A 26801-nucleotide genomic window follows, 5' to 3' on the forward strand; every position below is an offset into this window, starting at 1 on the left:
CAAGATTTTAGTAGTATATCTTGGTGAAAGGGCTTACGTATTCAAATCATTTTTTCATGCCTAAAATTTTAACCTTTCTGCTCTCCCAAGAGCTAGTTCATTTTCTTTTGACCACAGAGAATAAAGTAGGGGGATAGGAAGAGATCAGATAATGAAGTGATGATTCTGTTAATGTGTAATCATTTTATGTACTTATTTCTTTGAAGATATTTTGTGGTTATAGTGATAATAGACAAGAAAACATGTGTTTTACATATTAGTTAGCACTTTGAGAGATCAGTTTTTCCTTATGAAATGAGTTCTTTGGATAGTGGGAATAAATATAGAAAAACATAAATTGTGCCGAAACCGGTTTGGCTCAGTGGATAGAGCGTCGGTTTGCGGACTGGAAGGTCCCAGGTTCGATTCTGGTCAAGGGCATGTACATTGGTTGCAGGCACATCCCCTGGTTGGCGGGGGGGGGGGGGGGGTGCAGGAGGCAGCTGGTCGATGTCTCTCTCATCGATGTTTCTAGCTCTCTATCGCTCTCCCTTCCTCTCTGTGAAAAATCAATAAAATATATTTTAAAAAGAAAAACATAAATTGTAAGCTTTAAAGGACCCTAAAATGAAGCATATTATTACTATTTTATCATGTTAACTCTTTGTGTATGATATATTTATTTTAGATCGCCAAGATTCAAGAAGCCATAGTTCAAGAAGAAGTTCTCCTGAGTCAGATCGACAGGTTCATTCAAGATCTGGGTCATTTGATAGCAGAGATCGGCTTCAAGAACGAGATCGGTATGAGCACGATAGAGACAGAGAAAGAGAGAGGAGAGATACAAGGCAGAGAGAATGGGATCGAGATGCTGATAAAGACTGGTCGCGTAACAGGGACCGAGATAGATTACGGGAACGAGAGAGAGACCGAGACAAAAGGAGAGACGTGGACAGGGAAAGAGAGAGACTAATTTCTGATTCTGTGGAAAGGGACAGAGACAGAGACAAAATTTTTGATAGTTCTCAAATAGAGTCTGTAAAACGCAGTGAAGCAAAAGTGGAGCTTGAACATGAAAGAGACCTAGAAGGCACTTCTCGAGACTCTGTAGCTTTGGATAAAGAAAGAATGGATAAAGATCTAGCTTCCATACAGGGATTTGAAGATATAAATAAAGCTGGAAGAACTGAGAGTCTGGAAGGTGAGTCACACCTTATTGTCTGTTATACTGCTCCATTCCTGTTCAGATTTTATAGAAAACCATTGTTTTAAAAGGTAACCTACTGACTCCATTGTTTTAAGGAAAAATATATTTCATAAGGCAACATAGGGTTTTTGTTTGTTTTTGTTTTTTTGTTTTTCATGTTCCTTTTTTCCCCCCCTTTATTGATTAAGGTATTACAAATGGGTCCTTATCCCCTCATTGCCCCCCCATCTCACACACCCCCAATCCTGCCCTCACCCTCACCCCGTGTTGTCTGTGTCCATTGCTTATGCTTATATGCATGCATCCAAGTTCTTTTGTTGAGCTCTCCCCCACCCTCCCCTACCTTCTCTCTGAGGTTTGAGCATCTGATCGATGCTTCTTTGTCTCTAGATCTGTTTTTGTCTATTGGTTTATGTTGTTCATTATAATCCACAAATGAGTGAGATCATGTGATATTTATCTTTCTCTGACCTACTTATTTCACTTAGCATAATGTTTTATAAGGCATATTTTTAAAATGTGTTCTCATCCTAGCTGGTTTGGCTCAATGGATAGAGCGTCAGCCTGTGAATCAAAGGGTTCCAGGTTCGATTCTGGTCAAGGGCACATACCTTGGTTGCAGGTTCCTCCCTGGCCTAGGCCCTGGTCAGGGCTCATGCAGGAGACAACCAGTCAATGTGTTTCTCTCATATCAGTGTTTCTCTCTGTCTTTCCCTCTCTCTCCCACTCCCCGCCCCCTCAGAAAAATATAACAAGAAAAAAAATCTATTCTCATAATACTATCAAGACAGACTTGCTTCAAATAAACCCAAATGAATAAAAGATTACTTAGTTGCAGTGTCTGTAGATGTTTAAAAAAAAAATAGAAGAAATCATAAAAATTGAAGGGACTTCTTGGTTCTGAAAAGGATTAAAAAAAAACTATTAGTGGTTTCTGTTTCTATGGCAGTTAAGAAGAAATATATATGAAAATAACACTACCTGAAACAGCATTTAATGACAGATGGACTATAGAATACTATTTGTGCTCCCCATTCCTAGAATGTGAAACCCTGAAAAGTTCACATCAGCCCTTTAGCTCACTCAGAACCAGCCTCCGCTGTATGGAACATCACTCTTTGTCCTTCACACCCAGCCTACCATACAGACTGACTCATGCCTCTGCATTCTCTGAAAGAGTTGCATTCTTTAGCCTTCTTTGTACCTGCTTTTCTCATTGTCTCATAGACATTTTCCCTTTTATCTTCTCTTTTTAACTCAAACTGCAAGTCCCAGTTTGTGGATTATTTATTCTAAGAAGCCTCCTCTGCTAAAGTCTTACTCTTTAAAATTGACATGGCGCTTTATTTATACATCTTTTATGGCATCCCTGCACTGTACTATAATTATTTTATAATTATTTGGATTTCTCTCCAGAATTATAAAGGACCTTAGCTTTTCATTTTTTTATCTTCGATACTATAGCAAGGACACAATAAATGGTAGATAAGTGAAAATGTATTTTGAGTATACATACATGCCCAACATTTTATCCTTTGGTAAATTATAGCCTAGGTAACAATAGTTATGACTCCCCCTGAGAAATCTCCTGGAAATTATATCTCTATGGCACTGTCTAGTTCTGATACCAGTGCTTACACCATTCTCTCATAACCTGTCTACTTCAAGTCCCCAAAGAAACTTCTGGTATACTTAGTATATAAACAGTAATATTTTATTGGCCATCTTGTAGCATTGGGCCCAGAGTAAAATTCACATTCTTTTAAAATGAAACATCCTTATATCTTTGGGTTATCTGAATTAATATTCCAATATGTCATCTGTTACACATTTTTCTACTTGACAAAAACACTCAACATTCTTCAATTACATTTTCCTCTCAATTTTGAGTTCAAATAGCATCAGTTTGGGAGCCATAATACTAATGGAGGTATGTAATTGAGTATAATTAAACTAATGATGATAATAGTTCTCTTGTGACCCTTTTTTAAAACTATATCATTCATTGGTTGTGGTCATTGATAACATAGCATAGAAATATATAGGTGAATTACCTACTGTGAGATGAAACATTTTATTCACCTATAGTAGGAAAATGAGTTGGATAAACTTGAAAATTGAAAAATCCTATCATTCGCACTTGTTTAGATGTATCTACCTAATAAAAGAGTAACATGCTAATTGACCATACCTTCGCGACACCCACCAGCCAATCAGGAGTGAGTATGCAAATTAACCCAACAAAGATGGTGGGTTAATCTGCATGCTCAGGCACCCAGTGGGTGACGACACAGACGTTCCACACCACCCCAGCCACTGGGGGCCTCTGGGCAGCATGGGAAGGCAGAAAGGCTGCTCTGGCCAGAGCAAAGGCGGTGCCAGCAGCCAGGGGAACAAAGGCCCATTCTTGCACAAATCTTCATTCATGCATTAGGCCACTAGTATTTATATAATGAAGTTATTAAAATTGGTTATCTTGCCCTAACTGGTTTGGCTCAGTGGATAGAGCATCAGCCTGCGGACTGAAGGGTCACAGGTTCGATTTCGGTCAAGGGCATGTACCTTGGTTGCAGGCACATCCCCAGTAGGGGGTGTGCAGGAGGAAGCTGATCGATGTTTCTCTCTCATCAATGTTTCTAAATCTCTATCCCTCTCCCTTCCTCTCTGCAAAAAAATCAATAAAATATATTTTTTTAAATAAGTAAAATTGGTTATCTTATAAGTGAATTGGTGAGGGTATGGAGAGATTATTACAGAATTTAATAGAATAGAAAATTATTAGAATGCTTAGAAACATCTCAAAGTTTATTATATTTTATTTGCTGCAAATATTTATAAAGCATACTGTTGCATTTTGAAAACTAGTGTTGTAAACTTAATAAAGTATATTGATAAATAATTATTAGAAACATGAAATGTAATTTAAGTTCACAACTAACTCAATAGGGGTGTAAGTGGTTGAGAAAAGTTGATAAAATCAAGAAGTAGAATATATACCAGTGGTACTAATAAAAATGTGTTAAAATTATATTACAGCATTCTTTATAAAATTATGTTCATTAAAGAATAACGTTGGGATAGGGAAGGTGAATTGTGATATAGGGGAGAATTAATAGCACTTTTACATTTTTACTTCACTGCTATAAAGTCATTTATATGAACTAAATTTTATTAACAGATTTGCAAGTTTTTAAAAAACTAATGAGTTTTGCCCTGGTCGGGTTGCTCAGTTGATTTGAGTGTCACCAAAAGTTTGCAGGTTTGATTTCCTGGTCAGGGCACAGAACTCGATTGGAGGTTCGATCCCCAGTCAGGGCCCATGTGGGAAGGCAGCCTGTTGATGTTTCTCTCATCAATGTTTCTCCCTCCCCCTTGCTTTTTCTAAAAACCAGTAAAAACATATGAGTTTAAGTAAAGCATTCAATGCATCCTTTTGAAGTTAGTCTATTTGTCTGGATTTACTTAAAGTTTTACTATATAAAATTATGTTATATAATCAACATTAACATGTTAGCTTCTATTTCACATATTTAACCTATTTTGATATGACTGTCCCTATGGTGTTCTTGCCATTAAAATTAAATTTTACTATTTTCAGTTTTTTTATTCAAGTGTTTTGAATAATTAAAAAATGTCATTTTCTAGTGAAAATACTTTTCTGTTTTGTTTTGTTTTTTTTAGTGACACAGCCTCTACATCTTTGGTTTGACTTAGACATCCTTTCCCATTTACACTCTCTTTGACATGAGATTAATTTTTCTAATTAGCAGGAGATGATGAATCCAAGTTAGATGATGCACATTCATTAGGATCAGGTGCTGGAGAAGGATATGAGCCAATCAGTGATGATGAACTAGATGAAATTCTGGCAGGTGATGCTGAAAAGAGGGAAGACCAGCAGGATGAGGAGAAGATGCCAGGTAATCATTTGCAGAGGTGGTTGATCACAAAAATTACGTGATTTATGGTATGAAGATATTTTTGTTCCCTTTCATGCTATAAGAATTGAATAAAGTCAGTTTGAACTTCCCCCTTTATGTTTTAAGTAACATTGACAGTCCAATAAAATGAAAATTGTAGTAAGTAATTGTCAATAATTATAGTCAATAAAAATGCTGTATTCATTTTTAAGTAGACTTTGCCTTTGAATTGGGAAAGGCCTCATTTAAAATAGCAAAATTGTAAGATTTCCTTTTCAGAGTTTAAGATTCATATTTTATATAACTTGGAATCTAGCCAAATAGTCCTGATTTTCTGGCAGTGTTCTAGATAGTAGGTATATGATACAGAGCTTCACAACTGTGGTGCCATAAACAAACTTTGGAAATGACTGTTCGGAAATTTATAAGAGTTGAAGTTATATTTGAGCACTATTTCTATATCTCTTTCCACAGTTTTCTAAATTCAGTAATTATTTCCACTTACACCACTTTATGCCTTGCCAGAGCTTACTCTGTTGACTATATCAATCACCCCATTTAGTCTGGTTGTTAATAACAAGTTTTGGAGTTTGTTTGTTTTTAATCATAGTGAGGGTCTTTGCTTTGTCTGAGAATGTAGAATATTACATTTGATTTTTTTTAATTTGCTCTTATATTTCACAATTTCTTTTTTCTAATGTAGAAGGTATGTATGATTATTATCTTTATTACTGGCTACTGTGTATTTCTAAATAGAACATTATTAATTTGCTCAACTACTCCTTATCATAGATGGATTATTCGTTCTTAGTATTTATAAGAGCAACTGCCCGAGTTATAAAGTAATTTCATAATGAATTATTTGTTTTTAAAAAGTAAAATTTGTGTTCATGCATGTGTATGTGCACATGAATGCAAAATAGATTCCTAGATTTAACTTGTGAAAGGATTCTGATACCAAGTTTCAAAATGTCAGACCTATTATTCTTTGTGAAATAATGGAGTTCTTTCATTGGGATCTCTCAAGCAATTTGTAGGAATGAGTTTGTTTGGGTTTTTGTTTGCTTGCCTATTTTCTTTTGGTGAGAAAGTTTTGTTGTTTTTTTGTAAAGGTCCTTAGATTCTAAATATGAGTGTTTATAGAAAGCTTTCATCTTCCAAGAATATGGCATTTTTGTTTTAAAGTATTATTTAATGGTTTTTCATGTTTTGCAATTTATATTTCTCTCTAGATAACAAGAATACTATTTCTTGGTGTAAAAATAGTCCTGTTCTTTAACTTTTACAGATCCATTAGATGTGATAGATGTGGATTGGTCTGGTCTTATGCCAAAGCATCCAAAAGAACCACGAGAGCCTGGGGCTGCACTCTTAAAATTCACACCTGGAGCTGTTATGCTGAGAGTTGGGATTTCTAAAAAGCTGGCAGGTTCTGAACTCTTTACTAAAGTCAAAGAAACATGTCAGAGACTCTTAGAAAAACCCAAAGGTAATTCTATTCTACTTTGATTATACACTATGTGTGATAAATACTAAGATGCCTTTGAAAAGGATTATGTTCTGTTCTTACGTAGCACTAATAATATTGGACATATCTTTTTTCTTTTCTTTTTTTTTTTTTTTTTTGAGGAACCACTTACTCATTATTTAATTCTCATGGTGAGAATTACTTTTTTTTTGCATTTTAATTTCTTTATTGATTAAGGTATTACATATGTGTCCTTATCCCCCAAGAATTTCTTTTTAAAATTTATTTTGAGAAAAACTTAAGCTCATAGAAAAGTTGTAAAAATAGCATAATTATCTTTCTATATCAAAATTACTTTGAACAAAATGCTCAGTGGTTTAACCAGGGCTAAATGAAGCAGAGCCTAGGGAAGTAGACTAGATATTTCCATATCTAAGCAAATTGGATGTCTTGGCAACCCTTTTTTCTGGGAAATGGGGAATTATACCCAAATACAGTTGTGTAGGTTGAACCTTGAACAAAGTTGTTAAAAACTGGGTCTCTAGGCCAAATGGTCTGGATTCCAACAGACACGGCACTTACTAGCTATTATTTCATCTCTCTGTGTTAGTGTCACCATCTTAAGCTGGGAACAATGACACCACCAACTTCATATGATTGTTAGGAGGAACATATGAGTTATTAGAAGTAAAATACTTAGAACAGTTTCTGATGTGTTGTAACACTCAGTAAATATTAACTGCTACTCTTTAATTTGAAACTATTTTATCACATTGATTGTAGACCTTATCAAGACAAAAATGAGGAGGGCATGTGGAAAGGAGGTAAAAGATGAAAGTAACATTATTTACTTTTATATAATGTTCATGAGAATAAAGAAGTTTAGTTAAAAGAATTAAGCTTTTTATTAATATAAAAAATGCTTTTAAGAATTTCATGAATCCATGTCCTTTCAGCTGCTAGCATAATCAGTAAAACTCTTGATTTTAATATTTTTCAGTAAACATAGAATGTATGTTTATGAAACATATATAAATTATAATTGTGAGTGTGTATAGCCTGACAGGTGATCAAAGTCTTAGGTTATTGCTCTACTCTTTCTACTGTTTTTGGTTGCTCTGTGATCTTAAGCAAGTAACTCCTATGGACAAAAATGATGAAATGAAACCCCTAAGGTCTTATCCACCTCTGATGTTATTGACTCCTGTGACTTTTGCAAATGGCATTTTAAGTTAAAATCTAGTTTAATTTTGCTAACTATAATATACTAGTACAGTTTGACCCTGGCTTACTCTCAATAATGAAAATACACACTGTAGAGAGGGATTTGACTGTTCTTTACCAGTCAGTCCTGTATTTTGCTATGATTTCTTTGTTAGAGAACTGACATATGCTGAATATAAGTTTTCTAAGAAATGGAACTTTGTTTTGTTTACTGCTTTATCCAGTGTCTAATGATATGTCCTAGAAAACTACCTGACACATAGTAGGTATTCAATAAATATTTGTGAAATAATTTATACCAATTTTTCTATTTTACTGGGTCTATTTCAGTGCTCCAATCCCCACATTCCATATGTAATTTTGTTGTTGTTGTTAATCCTCACCTGAGCATATTCCATTGATTTATTTTTTTTAAGAGAGTAGAAGGGAGGGAGAGAGGCAGAAAGAGAAACATCGATGTGAGAGAATCACATCTATTAGTTGCTTCCCACATGTGCCCTGCAGCGTAGGCAGGGATCGAGCCTGCAACGTAGGCAGGTGGTGACCTTGGCCAGAATCAAACCCAATACCCTCAGTCTGTGGGCCGACACTCTTAATCACTGAGCAAACCGGCTAGGGCACCATATGCAATTTTTTTAAATATATTTTTATTGACTTCAGAGAGAAAGGGCAAGAGGGAGAAAGACAGACAGACATAAACATCAATAAGGAGAGAGAATCATTGATCGTCTGCCTCTTGCATGCCCCTCACTGGGGATTGAGCCCAAAACCTAGGCATGTGCCCTGACCAGGAATCAAGTCCTGACCTCCTGGTTCATGGGTCTATGCTAAACCACTGAGCCACACCAGCTGGGCAACACCATATGTAACTTTTAAAAATATTCCAGGAACCTAAATTCTTAATTTAAAGTATAAAACTTACTGTATGCACAGTTAACTATTGAGCAACATGGGTTCAAACTGCGTGGGTCCACTTATATGTCGATTTTTCAATGTACATACAGTCACCTTGGGTGAAAAAGCAGTATATTTGATCCACAGTTAGGAATCCATGGATGAATTGTTCTACGCCATCTATACTAATAGAAGCCTAGGTGGCGTCTCACCCTCACGTCATCACAAGATGACCGCCCCCACGTTGTCACAAGATGGCCGACAGGGGAGGGCTGTTGGGGGTGACTGGGCCAGCAGGGGAACAGTTAGGCATCAATCAGGTCTGCAGGAGAGCAGTTAGGAGCCAGCAGTCCCTGATTGTGAGAGGGATGTCCGACTAAATGGCCAGTCGGACATCCCCTGAGGGGTCCCATATTGGAGAGGGTGCAGGCTAGGCTGAGGGACACCCCTCCAGTGCACAATTTTGTACACCGGGCCTCACCTATCAGGCCCGAGGCCAGTTTCTTTTCCTACTCTAGTCACCCACTGCCTGCCTGCTGCTCAGACACCCAAGCCAGGGACTCACTGCAGGGCGGGCCCAGACTCTCCTTCCTGCCCCCAAGGGTCCAGTGGCCTCAGCAGTGCCTGAGCCCATGACCGGCCCCTGGGAGCGTGGGTCTGGGCTAGGAATCCACAGCCCCTCCCTGCAACGTCCCACCCAGCAGTGGGGGAGGGGGCAACCTCCCTCCTTTCTAGGCCCCAGCCCAGTGCAGAGGCTGGGATGCATCCCCGCCCCCAACCCCCTCCGAAAGCCAGGGAAAAAGTGCCTGGTTGGAACCGGCGCCTCAGGCTCCCCACCCTCGCGAGCCCACACCTGGCCTTGCCAGCGGCTGCCACTCCCCTCAGCCATCCGGCCGCTGGCCCAGAAGGAGAGGAGGAGGGAAGCTGCTGGTGCAAGTCCACTGGGTTCAGCTGGCCTGCCCAAAAGCTCTCCCAGCCCCACCTCTGCCAACGGGTCCCTGCCCCCGATGCGCATTCTTCCGGGTTGCCGCCATCTTGGGAAGGCCGATGCCCAGCTGACTGCCAAGGCCTCAGGCAGTAGACACCCCACAGACGCCATGACAGAGAGGTCATGGGGGGGGGGGGGGGGAGTCAAGACATAGCCTCCAGGTGAAGCAGGTGCTGTGGGAGCAAAGGGACCAAAAGAAATGGTTATGTCCAACAGCCATCTAACTCCACACGTGGTGTGAGAATTAGTCATTGGTAAAGCCAAATTTAGTACTGGTGTGCCCCATTTTAAGCAGACTCCCCCCCCCCCCCAAATAGACTTACCATGCTGATAATTCACTTTACCACAGAAAGAATGCACAGAGATTCTTGAAATAAGCAAAATATTTTGTACCTCATAGTACGAAACATTTAAACATCATTAAAAATAATCTTTATGAATATAAAAGGAGTTGATATTAGCAAAATCTAATATGCACAATTCAAAATGTTATTCAGAAATGCATCTACTATGCAAAATCAAAATATGGGATCTAGGGTTTGGAAAAAGCAACTTTACTCCGCTCTACCTGCTCACCCCCTCAGCCTTATGCTTTGCACAAAAGTCTCAATAAAGATATGGAGCAGAAGGAAAAGTAATGCCTCATGGCACTGAAATTTATCTGTTTCTTCAACAGATATTTATAAAAGTTGTATTAATTTTGTGCCTGTATTATAAAACACAAAACAGCTCTGTCCCTATCTTCAAAGGGATTAAAGTCTCTGAGTTCCCAATAAGGTAAACCCGTGAATAGCCAAAGAAGGAGCAGGTTCGAATATAATTCTTATTATAAAAATTACTGAGTAAAAAACTGTCCTCACTCTCCCTCTAGAACAAGAATTAAAAGGAGCAAATAAATATAATGAATTAATCCAAACTATTTTGGGGACCCCAACCGTCAGGGACTAACAGATTTTATGAGGCCTAAAGTTTACTGAACCTGAAGGACTAATTTTAGTACCCCAAGGGCTCCTGGACTGTGAGAGGGCACAAGCCGTGCTGAGGGACCCCTGTGAGTGCACAAATTTCATGCACCAGGCCTCTAGTTTTATATAAGGGACTTGAGCATCTCTGGGTTTTGGTACCTGTGGGGAATCCTGGAACCAATTCCCCTCTGGATTCTAAGGAACAACTGAGTTTTGTGGGAGTCAAAGTTATAGGCAGATTTTTTACTGTGTAGCGGAATGACACTCCCTGCCCCCAGCTCCCACCTTGTTCAAGGGTCAATTTAAATTGCTTTTTTATAGGTTTTCTCATGTAGTATGAATAAATTCTCTTTTTATTGTTTAAAGTATTACATATAGTAGTACATATATCTCCTTTTTTCCCCCCATTGACCTTCCTCCAGCCTCCCCTACCCCCTGTCGCATGCCCTCATCCCACCTCCCACCCCCCCAGTGTCTTGTGTCCATTGGTGTGCTTATATGCATGCATAAAAGTCCTTTGGTTGATCTCTTTCCCCTCCCTGCACTCCTCAACACTCCCCAGCCTTCCCGCTGTAATTTGACAGTCTTTTCAGTGCTTTACTGCCTCTCTATCTATCTTTTTGTTCATCAGGTTATAATGTTCTTTATTTTCCATAAATGAGTGAGATCATGTGGTATTTTTCTTTCATTGCCTGGCTTATTTCACTTAACATAATGCTCTCCAGGTCCATCCGTGCTGCTGCAAATGGTTTGAGCTCCTTCTTTTTTACCGCAGCATAGTATTCCATTGTGTAGATGTACCACAGTTTTCTAATCCACTCATCTGCTGATGGGCATTTAGCCTGTTTCCAAATCTTAGCTATGGTGAATTGTGCTGCTGTGAACATAGGGGTGCGTATATCCTTTCTGATTGGTGTTTCTAGTTTCTTGGGATATATTCCTAGAAGTGGGATCACTGGGTCAAATGGGAGTTCCATTTTTAGTTTTTTGAGGAAACTCCATACTGTTCTCCACAGTGGCTGCACCAGTCTGCATTCCCACCAACAGTGCACGAGGGTTCCTTTTTCTCCGCATCCTCGCTAGCAATTGTCGTTTGTTGATTTGTTGATGATTGCCATTCTGACAGGTGTGAAATGGTACCGCATTGTCATTTTGATTTGCATCTCTCGGATAATTAGTGACTGAGCATGTTTTTATATGTCTCTTGGCCTTCCTTCTGTTTTCTTTCGAAAAGATTCTATTTAGCTCCATTGCCCATTTTTTTATTGGATCATTTATCTTCCTTTTATTAAGTTGTATAAGTTCCCTGTAGATGTTGGAGATTAAAGCTTTATCAGTGAGAACATTTGCAGATATGTTCTTCCATACAGTGGACTTTCTTGTTGTTTTGTTGATAGTTTCTTTTGCTGTGCAAAAGCTTTTTATTTTGATGTAGTCCCATTTGTTTATTTTCTCTTTAGTTTCCATTGCCCTGGGAGCGGTATCGATGAAGAAATTGCTTTGGCATATGTCTGAGATTTTGCTGCCTGTGGATTCCTCTAGTATTTTTATGGTTTCCCATCTTATGTTTAAGTCCTTTATCCATTTTGAGTTTATTTTTGTGTATGGTGTAAGTTGATGATCTAGTTTCATTTTTTTGCATGTATCTGTCCAATTTTCCCAACAACATTTATTGAAGAGACCGTCTTGACTCCATTGTATGTTCATGCCTCCTTTGTCAAATATTAATTGAGCATATTGGTTTGGGTCGATATCTGGGTTCTCTATTCTATTCCATTGGTCTATATGTCTGTTCTTGTGCCAGTACCAGGCTGTTTTAAGAACAGTGGCTTTGTAATACAGCTTGAAATCTGGTATTGAGATCCCACCTACTTTGTTCTTCTTTCTCAGGATTGCTGTGGCTATTCAGGGTCTTTTTTTATTCCAGATGAATTTTTGGAGAGTTCTTTCTAGGTCTAGTTCTTTCATATGTCTTCCTTTATCTCTTTTTTCAGTGTCCTGTAGTTTTCCGCATATAGGTCTTTCACCTCCTTAGTTAAGTTTATTCCTAGGTATCTTAATTTTTTGTGTGTGATGGTAAATGGGATTGCTTTTTTAGTCTCTCTTTCTGTAAGTTCACTATTGGTGTATAGAAAGGCCATAGATTTCTTGGCGTTAATTTTGTATCCTGCTACATTGCCGAATTCTCATTTATCAAGTCTATTAGTTTTTTGATGGAGTCTTTTGGATTTTTTATGTACAATATCATGTCATTTACAAATAAGGACAGCTTTACTTCTTCTTTTTCAATTTGGATGCCTTTTATTTCTTCTTCTTGTCTAATTCCAATGGCTAATACTTCCAGTACTATGTCGAACAGGAATGGTGTGAGTGGGCATCCCTGTCTTGTTCCTGTTCTTAGGGGAAATGATTTTAGTTTTTGCTCATTGAGTATGATGTTGGCTGTGGGTTTATCATATATGGCTTTTATTATGTTGAGGTATGATCCTTCTATTCCCACCTTGCTGAGAGTTTTTATCAAGAAAGGGTGTTGGATTTTGTCAAATGCTTTTTCTGCATCAATTGATATGACTATGTGTTTTTTATCTCTCAGTTTATGTGATGTATCACATTGATTGATTTGGGGATATTGTATCATCCTTGCATCCCTGGGATAAATCCTACTTGGTCATGGTGTATGATCTTTCTGATGTAGTGCTGGATCTGATTTGCTAGAATTTTGTTGAGGATTTTGGCATCTATATTCATGAGGGATATTGGCCTGTAATTCTCTTTCATTGTGTTGTCTTTATCTGGTTTTGGTATTAGGGTGATGCTGGCTTCATAGAATGAGCTTGGAAGTGTTCCTTCCTCTTGAATATTTTGGAATAATCTGAGGAGGATAGGTTTTAGTTCTTCCTTGAATGTTTGGTAAAACTCCCCTGTGAAGCCATCTGGCCCTGGGCTTTTGTTTGCTGGAAGCTTTTAGATGACTGCTTCAATTTCTTCCATAGTTATTGGCCTATTGAGATGTTTAGATTCTTCCTGACTGAGTTTTGGAAGATTGTATTTTTCTAGGAATATGTCCATTTCCTCCAGGTTGTCCAGTTTGTTGGAATAGCGTTGTTCATAGTATTTTTTTTTAAATATGTATTTTATTGATTTTTTTTACAGAGAGGAAGGGAGGGAGGGATAGAGAGTTCGAAACATCGATGAGAGAGAAACATCAATCAGCTGCCTCTTGTACACACCCCACTGGGGATGTGCCCGCAACCAAGGTACATGCCCTTGACCGGAATCGAACCTGGGACCCTTGAGTCCGCAGGCCGACGCTCTATCCACTGAGCCAAACCAGTTAGGGCATCATAGTATTTTTTTAACAATCCTTTGTATTTTGGTGTGGTCTGTTGTTATTTCTCCTCTTTCATTTCTGATTTTGTTTAATTGGGTCATCTCTCTTTGCTTCTTGGTTAGCCTGGCTAGAGATTCATCAATCTTGTTTATCCTTTCAAAGAACCAGCTCTTGGTTTTGTTGATCTTTTGTATTGTCTTTTTGGTCTCTATGTCGTTTATCTCTGCTCTGATCTTTATTATTTCCTTCCTTCAGTTTACACTGGGCTTTTCTTGTTGCTCTCCTTCTAACTCTTTGAGTTGTAGGGTTAGGTAATTTATTACCATTTTTTTCTTGTTTTTTTGCAATAGGCTTCTTAGAGCTATAACTTCCCTCTCAAGACTGCTTTCACTGTGTCCCATAGATTTTGGATTGTTGTGTTTTCATTGTCGTTTGTTGCCATGATGTTTTTTATTTCTTTTTTGATCTCTCTGGTAACCCAGTCATTGTTTAATAGCTTGCTATTTAGTCTCCATGTGTTTGATTATTTGGATTGTTTTTATTGTAGTTGATTTCCAGTTTTATGCCACTGTGATCTGAGAAGATGGTTGATATGATTTCTATCTTCTTGAATTTGAAGAGACTTTGCCTATGTCCCAACATATGGTCTATCTTTGAAAATGACCCATGTGCACTTGAGAAGAATGTATATTCTGTGGCTTTGGGGTGAAATGATCTGAAGATGTCAATTAATTCCATCTGGTCTAGTGAGTCATTTAGGATTGATGTTTCTTTGCTGATTTTTTGTTTAGAGGATTTGTCCAATCGTGATAGTGGGGTATTAATGTCCCCTACTATGACTGTATTGCTGTCAATCTCTCCCTTGATATCCTCCAGGAGTTTTTTTATGTATTTGGGTGCTCCTGTATTGGGTGTGTATATGTTTACCAGAGTTATTTCTTCTTGTTGGATTGCTCTCTTTAGTATTATGTAGTGGCCTTCCTTATCTCTTTTTAAGTCCTTCACTTTGAGATCTAATATGTCAGATACAAGTATTGCTATCCCAGCTTTTTTATCCATTTCCATTCGCCTGAAAAACCTTTTTCCATCCCTTCACCCTCAGTCTGTGTGTGTCTTTTTTTCTGAGATGGGTTTCTTGTAGACAGCAGATATATGGGTCATGTTTTCTTATCCAATCCGTTACCCTGTGTCTTTGGGACATTTAATCCATTTACATTTAAAGTTATTATTGATGTGTTTCTGTTGAGAAATCAGTTGCTAGCCTGATGGGGACCCTTTGTAGGTAACTTTCTGTCTCTCTCTGGCTGCTTTTAATATTCTTACTTTGTTGTTGGTGTTTGCCAATTTAATTATAATGTGCCTTGGCGTCAGTCTTTTGGTTTCATTTTGCTTGGGACTCTGTGAGCTTCTTGGGTTTGTGTGAGTTTCTTCTTTCCTATATCAGGAAAGTTTTCTGTCATTATTTCTTCAAACAGGTTTTCTATTCCTTGCTCAGTTTCCTCTCCTTCTGGCACCCCTGTTATGCTGATGTTGTTTTGTTTTGTGTTGTCCCAAAGTTCCCTTAGGCTCTCCTCCTGCTTTTTAATTTTTTTTCTAGAAGCTGGTCTACTTGGGTATTTTTTTCCATCTTGTCTTCTAGCTCACTGATGCGGTCCTCTGCTTCTTCTAGTCTACTCTTAATGCTTTCTATTGAGTTCTTTACAGCAGCGATGTCATTTTTAATTTCCTCTTGGTTCTTACACATATTGTCGAATTTGTCTTCCATTCTTTTCAGCCACCTTATGACCATTTCTCTGAATTCTTTCTCTGACAAGTTGCTTGCCTCCATTTCGTTTACTTCCTATTCTGGTGATGCATATGCTAGCCTGATGGGGATCCTTTGTAGGTAACTTTCTGTCTCTCTCTGGCTGCTTTTAATATTCTTACTTTGTTGTTGGTATTTGCCAATTTAATTATAATGTGCCTATTCTTTTCTTGCATATGCAGGCTGTTTCTTTGTCTCCCCATGATCTCTCTTCTCCGGTGTCTGGTTATGTAGTTCTCTCTCTCCTGCATAGATTTAAAGGCACGAAATACAACACAACAAGGTACAATGCACAAGGCACTGAACACAAATGTGTCCTCGATATTAATAACCCCAAATAAAGGTGACCACCAGAGAAAGGCGAATTAGAGGATAGGAGAGAAAGAAGAGGGGGGGGGAAAGGAGTGCAAAAATGAAATTGGGAAAAGGAAAAAAGGTAAGAGAGAAAAAATAATAAGAAAGAAGAGGGGAAAAAACTATATATATGGGGAGAAAACTCCAATAGAACAGCCACTAATCCCAACAAATGCCAGCAACAAGTACTTAGAGATTAATGCAAACTACAAACAACAACTAATATCAAGCAAGTTGAGGGAAAACAGAAGCAAAAAACAAACAAACACAAAACGTGATTAAATTCTTATGAGCTACACCTTTCCACTTATTTTGTTTCCTATGTTCTGCTTGTATTTAAGTATGTGTTTAATCATTCTAGGGAGGTTTACAAGTATATGCTAAGAATTCTAATACAAAGAAATTTGTCTTGAGCAATTTTCAAGGATGGCATGGTCTCCTTGCAAATTCTTCTATAATGGAATGGTAGTTAATGGTGTTTTTTTGTGTGTGTGTTGTTTTTTTAATGGTATACATATGTGACTGTCATTGTTTGGCTCAGACATCTGTATCTCTGAATCACCTGAGGAACTGCCTTCTTTGCCTGTAAGGGATCCTGGTCCAGCTCTTGAGGTTCAATTAGACCTGGAGGTTCTATAGATCTGGCACTGTGTTTTAGAAAGTTCCTCAGATAGTTCTCATAGACAACAGCGTTTGTGAATTAGTTTTGAGTTTTCTTTATATTTACTTAAGCTTTTCTTATATCATATACCTACTAGAAGCCTGGTGCATGAAAATTCATGCACTGGAGGGGGGGTCCCCTCAGCCTAGCCTGCCCCCTCTCACAGTCCAGGAGCCCTCGGGTGGGAGGCGATCCAGTGATCAGGGTAAGGTGATGCCCCATCACACCTCTACTGCCAGCAGCGCAAGCCTCGGCTGGCCCTGGTTACCTGAGCCTCGGGCGGCCCTGGGAAGCTGGGCAGCCGCCATCCAAGGCTTGCCTGGGCCTCGGGCCAGCCCTGGGCAGCTGGGGGGCTGAGGGGACTGGGGGTTCCAGAGGCAGATGCGTGGAGTGGCTAGACCCACCTGGGGGTGGGCCCAGCTGTGCCACGTGCCTGCTGCCCCGGCAGGGCTGAGGGGACTGGGCACTACCATCTTGTGGCTGCGGGCGCTGCCATCTTTGAGAGTGGGGCAGTCAATTAACATGTTCCCTCCTTATTGGCTGTGGATGCTGCCATCTTTGTGGTGGCATGAGGGTCAATTAGCATATTCCCTCTTTATTATATAGGATTGACTATGTATATAACTTATTTACTAGGTATATTTTCTCAGACTAGGTTTTTGTTAATTATCTAATCTCACTGTGCTTTACAGTTCAGAAAAATCAAATGTGTCTGTTTTGTTTTTACTTATGTGTTATTTACTGCTTTCTTTTGTGGGCTCCAACATTAATCTATTTGATCATCTTGTTATAGCAGTACCTGGTACCTTTGGCACTCTTGGCCAATTCTTAGATTGCTAGCTTTGAAGTTATTGCTTATTCTATAATTTATTTGATTATTGACTGGCTCTATTATAATGTTTCCCTATCTTGCATGTTTTGACTTAAAACTAAGTATTTTAACTTAATACATTGTCCAGGATTTTATAGTGACCAAAATGTAGGATAAAATTTGCAGATTGTCTAACACCTAATCACTTCCTAACTGGTTTTTTAAGAGGTCACAGACTGTAGTCATATTATTACATTTGAATCTTGCTACAGTAAGGTCCTGAAATCTAGAACTTTAAGTAGTAGTTAATGGTATGCAGTATTCTGAATTTGACTTCATTAATTCTTAACTTGAACTTTTCTTCCCAGTTATAGTTGTAATCATTGTCTAAATTCTTGCTCCCGAGTCTGCTTTTCTTGTACCTTAAACTTAAAGTGGCTGTCAGAATGTTTATTTTTGTTTCAGGCTAGCAACAAAACTACACATTGAATGACTTTCACAGAAAATGTATTGCCTTTAATATAAAATAATTTTCATCAATGTTGGTAACTTTGATAAAGTACAGACTGTAGAATATTCATCTAAGCAGTTGGATTATTTTTATATTTTAGGAAAACTTAATGTGTGTTTTTGGTTTTTGAAAGATGCAGACAATCTTTTTGAACATGAATTGGGGGCTCTCAATATGGCTGCGTTACTACGGAAAGAAGAAAGAGCAAGTCTTCTTAGTAATCTCGGGCCATGTTGTAAAGCGTTATGCTTCAGACGGGACTCTGCAATCCGGAAGCAGCTTGTTAAAAATGAGAAGGTATTACTGTTTTGGTACAAATGCAGTGTTTGTTGAGTGTTATGAATTACATACTTTTCATTTGATTCCTTTAAATATTTTTCATTTCATTGTCAAAAAGTTTCTTTAGATAATAAAACATACTAGAAATTTACTTAAATTGAGGGTTAAGGAAAAATATTCCCCAGAATATGGTGAGAATATTTATAGAAATATTATTTATGACAGTGTATCAAGTTGGAAGAGAGGGAAATAAATACAAGTGATTATATGTAAGCATTTACTTCAGAAGAATAAAAGGAATTGAAATATGAGAGAAATAGAAATTAGTTTAGGTTGAGAAGGGATCTGATCATAAGAAATTGAAAATATTTTAGACTTTTTGAAGCTAAGAAACTGGGATTTAATTTGGAGATGTGATTTGTTTGGCATGGGTAGTGTGACAAAAGAGAGTTAATCCTAAAAATTTAGATAAACATTTAATTTGTTAACTTTTTACTTGGAAACATTAAGGAAAGCATTACTAAATAAAGGATACTTAGTTAAAGAAAATACTCAGATTTATGGAGGACTTTAAATTACGAGAAAGAGAGGGATGAACTCATCTCTAAAGATTAAAATGGAAACAGATATAAGGAATAGGAAAATTTTAAAGTCTTCTCTGCTTAAAGACCTGACTGAAAATTACTTTCGACAGAGTTGCTACAATCATTCTCCTTTGAACTCCCATTTCAATATATCCCTAGTACTCTTTATTCCATTGCTTAAGTACTCATCTCTCCTTGCAGCCTTCCTCTACTGGAAATTTCTCTGTGAGAATCAAGTACTAGTGCCCTAAACCTGTATATACTGAATCAACTTCTTTTTCTTTCTTTCTTTTAAATTCTCACCCGAGGATATTATTTTCATTGATTTTTTAAAAAATATATTTTATTGATTTCAGAAAGGAAGGGAGAGTGGGGAAAGAGAGGGAGAGAAACATCAGTGATGAGAAAGAATCATTGATTGGCTGTCTCCTGTATGCCCCACACTGGGGATCAAGCCGGCAACCGGCATATGCCCTGACTGGGAATCAAACTGTGACCTCCTCGTAGGTCAACGCTAAACCACTGAGCCATGCCAGCTGGGCTCCATCGATTTTTAAAGAGGGTGGAAGGGAGAGGAAGAGACAGAGAGAGGAACATCAATGTGAGAAAGACACATTGAAGGAAACAGTAATCCCCCAACCAGGGTGGTGATGAGCTTGCAACCGAGGTGTTGCAGTCAAATCTTCGACCCTTAAGTCCGTGGGCCAATGCTCTAACCACAGAGCAACCGGCTAGGGCTGAATCAATTTCTTATGCATCTAAAATGGTAATAGTTATATCATCCTTGGTATTTAAATGAGAAATAATCACTCAAATTATTTTTTGTTTAGTCCATGTAAGGAACCCCACTTGAGAAAGACTCTATGGTTTTTAATCTAATCAAAATTGTGTGTCTTTTTATTTATTTATTATTTTCTTCTCACCTGAGGGTATATTTTTATTGATGAGAGAGAGAGACAGAGATAGAGGGAGAGAGACATCGATTGGTTGCCTCCCATACGTGCCCCAACCAAGGATCAAACTCATAACCTAGGTATGTGCTCTGACCTGGAATTGAACTTGCAACCTCTTTTGGTGTATGGGTGACACTCCAGCCAACTGAGCCACCTGGCCAGGGCCTGCCCCTTTTTATTAAAAAATATTTTGTAACATTTCCTGTTTTCCTCCTCTAATATGCCATAATGGCTTCAAATTTTTTGATAACCAAAAATGCCCCTGAAAATTGCATAAGAACCATTGCTCAGAACCTTATAGTCCTTCATACTGGGCACAGACCATTGACTATGAACAAAAAGTACAGAATAGGAGGTAAGTGGTACCAAGTGACAAAAAGAAAGTAGAAAACCATTGAACACCCCATAAATTGCATGTATATTCAGGAGGAGGATTTTTAAAGTATCTAAATTATAGTTCATAGCAGAAAAGATAGGTGAAGGATACTAAAAGAATTCTTAGCTGCATCATAGTATTAAAAGAATGTACAGAATCTGTAGCAAGCAAAAGGAAGGAAATAATACCAGAAATCTATAAAATTCATACTGGAAAAACATTAGAGAACATTCATGAAACCAAAAGCTGATTCTTTGAAGAGATGAATAAAATTGACAATCCCCTACCCATAATAATAAAGTGAAAATTAAAACACAAATTATCGATATCAATGAAAGAGGAAATATCACTGCAAATCTCACAAATATTAAAAGGATCAGTCAGTTCTGTAAACAACTCTATGCACATAAATTTGACAATTTAGAAGAAAAGAATCAATTTCTCTAAAAGCTACAAATTATCAAAACTTACTCAAGAAGTGATAGATAACCTGAAGAGTGTTATGTCTTTTTATTATTATTATTATTATTATTATTATTATTATTATTATTATTGAATTTGTAGTTCAAAACCTGAGAAGGAAATCTGCAGTCCCAGATGGTTTCACTGGCAAAATCTACCAAACATTAAGGAAAAAATTAACACCAGTTCTGTACAATTTCTTAAGAAAACTGAAGAGGCAGAAATACTTTCCAACTCATTTTATGAGGCCAGAAAAAGTCTGATATTGCAACCAGTCAGAAACATCGTAAGTAAGGAAAACAGTAGATCAATATCTCTCATGAACATGGACATAAAAATCCTCAAATATGATAAGACATCAAATTTAGCAATGTATAAAAAGAATACGACACCACAACCTAGTGTGCATTATCTTTGAATGAAAGGCTGATTTAATATTTTAAACTTGAAAAAATACATGACAATATCAGTTGATGTAGAAAAAAATATTTGACAAAATTTAGCATTCCTTTACAGTAAAAATTCTCAACTAGCTGGAATAAGAAGGAGTCTTAACCTTATAAAGAGTATCTATAAAAAAAAACCTTAGTTAACATAGTAATATTTAATGGTAAAAGTTTTTAAAGATTTCCCTCAGAGATCAGGAGTGAGGCAAGGAGGTTCTCTCTCACTACCCCTATTCAACATTGTACTGGAAGGCATAGCATGTTCAGTATGGCAAGAAAAAGAAATAAAAGCATACAGATTGGAAAGAAAATAAAACTGTCTTAATCACAGACAACTGCCTATATAAAAGGTCTAAAGTAATTTACTAAAAAATATTCTTAGAACGTATAAGTAAGATAATAAGGATACAGGATACAATCAGGATGCAAAAAGCAATTGTATTCTGTATCTAGGAACTGAAATGAAAACAAAATTGCCCTTTTCAACAGCTCCCCCAAAAAGAAGTGCTTAAGTATAAATCTAACAAAATGTTCAGGGTCTGTGTGCTAAAAACTACAAAACACTGATGTAAAAAATCAAAGGAGACCTAATAAATGGAGAGAGATATTGTATTTATAGATTGGAAGACTCCATATAGTTAAGATTGTGATTCTTCCTAAGTTGATACACAGATTTAACACAGTTCTAGTAAAAATTACAGCAGGGTTTTTTTGTAGATATAGACAAGCTGATTCTAAAATTTACATGGGAAGTCAAAGCAACTAGAATAGCCAAAATAATTTTTAAAGATGACAAAAGATTAATAAAGTTGGAAAGACTCACACTACCCCATTTTAAGATTTACTATAAAGCCACAGCACTCAAAATGGTGTGGTATTAGTGAAGGGGTAGACACTTAGATCAATGGAATAAAACAGAATCCCGAAATAGACCCACACACTTATGACCAGTCAACTGGGGGGAGAGAGTTTTAAAAGCCGTTGTTTTTTAATTAAAACTTTTTTATTTTGAGATAATTGATTTTCAAAGTTTAAAATTTTTATTCTGTGACAGATAATGTAATGACAAGTATACTGGAAGAAAATATTTGCAAATCACATTTTGAAAAAGAACTTGTATCTAGAATATATAAAGAACTCAAAAATTAACAGTAAGAAACAAGCAACCCAATTTTTTTAGTGGGTAGAAGACTTGAGTAAACACTTCATCAGAGAGGATATATGAAATGTCTGATAAGCACATGAAAAGGTGTTTAACATCATTAGCTTTAGGGAATGCAGTTACAACTTCAATGAGATACCATCAACAACCTATTACAAATAGCTTAAAAAAACTGAAAAAATCAAATTTGGTAAGTATGCAGAGCAATTGAAACTCCAATGTATTGCTGGTGACAATACAAAATGGTAGAGCTATTTTAGAAGAGAGTTTCATTATTTCTTATAAGGATAAATGTATACTTACTTAACAATCCCACTGCTATATATTTACCTTAGAAAATGAAAACTTGTCTGGCCAGTGTTGCTCAGTGGATTGAGCATCTTCACATGCACCAAGAGTTCACTGGTTCGATTCCCAGTCAAGTCACATGCCTGGGATTCAGGCTCAATCCCCAATAGGGGGCATGCAGGAGGCAGCTGATAGATGTTTCTCTCTCATCAATGTCTCTATGTCTCTCTCTCCCTCTCTATCTAAAAATCAATAAAAACATGTGTGTGTGTGTGTGTGTGTGTGTGTGTGTGTGTGTGTTTAATGAAACTTACATTCATTTAAAAACCTTTTCATAAAAGTTGATAGCAGCTCTATTTATAATCTCCAAAACTAGAAATAAGCCCAGTGTTGTTGAACTGGCTAATACATAAACAGTAGCACCTCCATACAGTGATTTACTAATTGGTAGTAAATAACCAAGCTTTTAGTACTATCAACAACATGGAAGAATTTCTAAGGCATTATGATGAAGTGAAAGAAACTAATTTTAAAAGATCATATATTCTGTAAGATTCCATTTATAAGATGTTCTGGAACAATAACAACATACTCATTGTTTGTCAAGGGTTAAGGATTAAAGAGGGTGTGAATACAAGGAGGCAGCAAAGGGAGTTTTTTTCAGTGATGAAATGTCTCTGTGGTCATGATTTTGCATGAGTAATAATTCACAGAACTATGCATAAAAAGTCAGTTTTTCTGTATTTTTATAAATGCAGATGTAATCAAAGAATACACTGTTCCTTTAAGGATCCTAGCAAAAAAATAAATTGCAGAAGGCTGGAGATATTCAAACTTTACTTCATTATACACATGGTTGGAGAACATTTAACAAACTTTTATAACAATAACTTCCAAAAATGCTAATGTAGCTTTAAGTTACTATAGTGGAGATATACATTTTAGTTCAGGGGAGACTTATTCAGTTCTAGAGCCCACATCTTAGGGAGCATTAACTTATCAGTAAGGAGTGTAGAAGAATTAGTGCTTCTCTTTAGAGAACTGAAAGATTATCATGTAAAAGTAAGATTGAGTTAGTGTATAGCTCCATAAAAGAGATTTTTATTTCAACATATAGAAGTAGTAGTACTGTTCAACTTAGATTGTACAGTGTGGTGCGTTTTTGTTCTGTTTTTTTTTTCCTCATCAGAAATGAAGTAAACACTAGTCAGTTACCTGTCAGGGATTGTTGAGAAGACTCCTACATTAGGTAAGAAGTTAGACCAGGTGCCCTGTAAAGATTGCTTTCTTGCCTGGCTGGTGTGGATCGATGGTTGAGCGTCAGCCTGTAAACCAGGAGGTCACGGTTCAAGCCCAGTCAGGACACTTGCCCAGGTTGTGTGTTCGATCCCCAGAAGGGGATGTGCAGGAGGCAGCAGATAAATGATTCTCTCTCATCATTGATGTTTCTGTCTCTCCCTTTCCTTCTCTGAAATCAATAAAAAATAAATAAATAAAGATTGCTTTCTTTCATAAGATTTCTCAAGTCTGAAAACATTTCCTAATTTTACTGTTAAATACCCAATACAGCTAATATCCATCCCCAGTTAATTTTTATAACTTCTATATTTTTGTTAGAAGTTAATCTTTTTTATTGTCAACTAATAATGTACATTTTTTTGTTTTGTTTTGTTTTCTCCAAATAGGGCACGGTAAAACAAGCTTACACGAGTACTCCAATGGTAGACAATGAATTATTACGATTGAGTCTGCGGTTATTTAAGCGGAAGACTACTTGCCATGCCCCAGGACATGAAAAGACTGAAGATAGTAAACTCTCACAGTCCATTGTCCAACAGGAACTGTGTGTATCTTAAGACTGAAGTTCAGTGACATTTTTGGAACTATCTTTCTTCAGCAGTGCATATTCTTTTTCAAAGTTCTTTGGTTTCACAAGCATTAGTAGTGAGTGGCAGAAAACATTTATCAGCCATGCTAAAAGAATGAAGAAAAACTTTGATGTAAAGTTTAAAGAACATTAGTTTTGGCTAACTCAAGATTTTACACTGTACTTAATACTCATGCAAAATAATGTGAAAGCATCTAGATTTAGTAGTTTATTTTGTACGTTTTGTTAAAACCGAGGAAAACGGTTGTCACTGCTCTTCCAGCCTACGAAGATTTTTATTAAATGGAGCCACTCACATGTTCTGGATCATCCCTAAGGAAACTGCAGCTATATTCAGAGACTGTCTTTACAGAGTGAATGCACGTATTGTGCAATGCTGTGCTGTACAGAACACTGGAAAGGGCATGCGGATCCAGCATGTTGTGTTTGTGGGCACACCTCTAGCAGAAGGGAATCAAAATACTTTTTTTCTTTCTAAAGTTCTAATAAAGTTACTTATTGGGTTTTGGCTTTTTAAAATATATATGCATTGTTGCAATGTATATTGAATGTACTTGGAATATAAATGGTTTTGTTTATTATCAGAGACTGTCTGCTATTTTTATTTTAAATAAATGTACCTTCTTCCCTTTCCTTGTTCTAGATTTACTTTGCTTTTTGGTAACCTTATTCCTGGAGTTCTGAAGCATTTGTCACCAACATTACATGCTTCTTCATTCTTCACATATTTTACTGCTGAAGTCCTTATAATTGGACAGCTATAAATAATGTGGAGTTGGAGATGTATTTCAAGTATAGCTCAGTAATATTTGAAACAAACCAAGAGCTAACAAACCTGTGTAATCTGAGCTTTAAAATACTGCCATCAGATTTTTCAGAATAAGAACCTCATTACATTAAACTGCCTCTAGCCTATAATATGTAAAGTGATTTACTTCTTAAAAATTACAGTATATCTGCTTTATTCAGTATGTACATATTTAACTCATGAAGTAGACCATTAGAAGAATTTGAAATAGGCTCTACGCTGCAGAGTTTTGGGGGAGATAGAAATAATAATAATAAAGCAAACCAATAAAAATTGTAATTTGGTCATTGCCTCGTAGTTTTTTGTTAAAACTGTAAGCCTGTGATACCTGTGTCAGGAGTTTTGTATCTTCTCCAAAGGTAACAGCGTTTCTGTTCATTTCAAGAAACGTTTATTTGAACTTAATTTGTGCAAAGGAAATGGTCTTATTTTTAAATGACTCTGAAAGCATATATAAGAAAATTTTCAAACAGGAAATAATTTATTTTCTTAGATCTAGTTTCCTTTTCCATTTAGTAAACGTTTTGAGTAAAGAAAAAAAAAGGTAAAAAAATTTTAATGACTCTGGAGAATGGAACTTCCTTATTATAATGGGCAATATTGTGCTCTGTAATATAAAGATTTAAAAATCCTAGAACTTCTAATTCTAGTTCTCAGAATTGTGAAATATAACAAGTGGTTTTCCTCTTTTGTCCACTGACTTTATTTCTCAAGTTATTTATTTATAGAATAAAAATTGTGTACATGTGGTCTCTGACTTAAATTATTCAATTTATAATTTTTCGACCTTATGATGGTGCCAAAGCAATACACATTCAGTAGAAATTGGCTATGATGTTTGGGAGGCTAAATCCATTTTCAACTTACTATGGACGTATTTATCAGGACGTAGCCCTCATAAGTATCTATTAAGTTTGCCTTATACTCAAATCTGTTGCCTTTTCAGTTTTAATATCTTTTTATGTTGTGAAAGAAAATTTTAGAACCATTCCTTTGTTTCCCTAGTCATAGAATTTTTTTTGACCAATTATGAAGGCAGTGTTTATTAAAATACATTTCCTTTTCAAAATGTAATAGAGTCTACAGACATTGTGTGTATACATGTTTTGGGGACACCTATATAATGAAATGCTACCAATCAGTTTACGTGCCTGGGAAACTATGTTCAAGGTTTTATTACATGTAAGGTGTTGAGTGGAACATAATTAGCATAAAAGACACCTTCTCTGTGCTCAATGATTGTTTAGTTTTAGCCAGAAAGACAAGATTGAACATATAACAGTCTAAGCCAGCACCACCCTATACAATAAAACCCTAATATGCTAATTGACCGAGCAACTGAACAACTGCTTGCTATGACGCACACTAACCACCAGGGGGCAGATGCTTAACCCTTTGCACTCGCTTTTTCTCGATTCCTTTATTCTAATGCTAACCG

The 26801-nt window shown here is 36.9% G+C and overlaps 1 protein-coding gene across 6 annotated transcripts in view; it reads left to right on the plus strand.

Moving 5' to 3' along the window:
• ZC3H13 (zinc finger CCCH-type containing 13) overlaps nt 1–25188 on the plus strand; it is a 145183-nt gene extending 119995 nt beyond the window's left edge. For 4 of the 6 annotated variants that reach the window (XM_054719763.1, XM_054719764.1, XM_028161332.2 and 1 more), the window contains 5 exons: nt 668–1180; nt 4954–5106; nt 6395–6595; nt 18251–18414; nt 24353–25188. In XM_054719763.1, the coding sequence (XP_054575738.1) occupies nt 668–1180; nt 4954–5106; nt 6395–6595; nt 18251–18414; nt 24353–24523 (1202 nt within the window). In that variant the 3' untranslated portion in view covers nt 24524–25188. Of the gene's footprint in view, nt 1–667; nt 1181–4953; nt 5107–6394; nt 6616–18250; nt 18415–24352 lie in introns of those variants that run through there. The other 2 variants (XM_028161338.2, XM_054719765.1) reach the window with 2 other exon arrangements.
• The last annotated feature ends 1613 nt before the right edge of the window (nt 25189–26801 follow it).

The sequence above is a fragment of the Eptesicus fuscus genome, chromosome 8 (assembly GCF_027574615.1).
Source record: "Eptesicus fuscus isolate TK198812 chromosome 8, DD_ASM_mEF_20220401, whole genome shotgun sequence".
Classification (NCBI taxonomy): domain Eukaryota; kingdom Metazoa; phylum Chordata; class Mammalia; order Chiroptera; family Vespertilionidae; genus Eptesicus; species Eptesicus fuscus.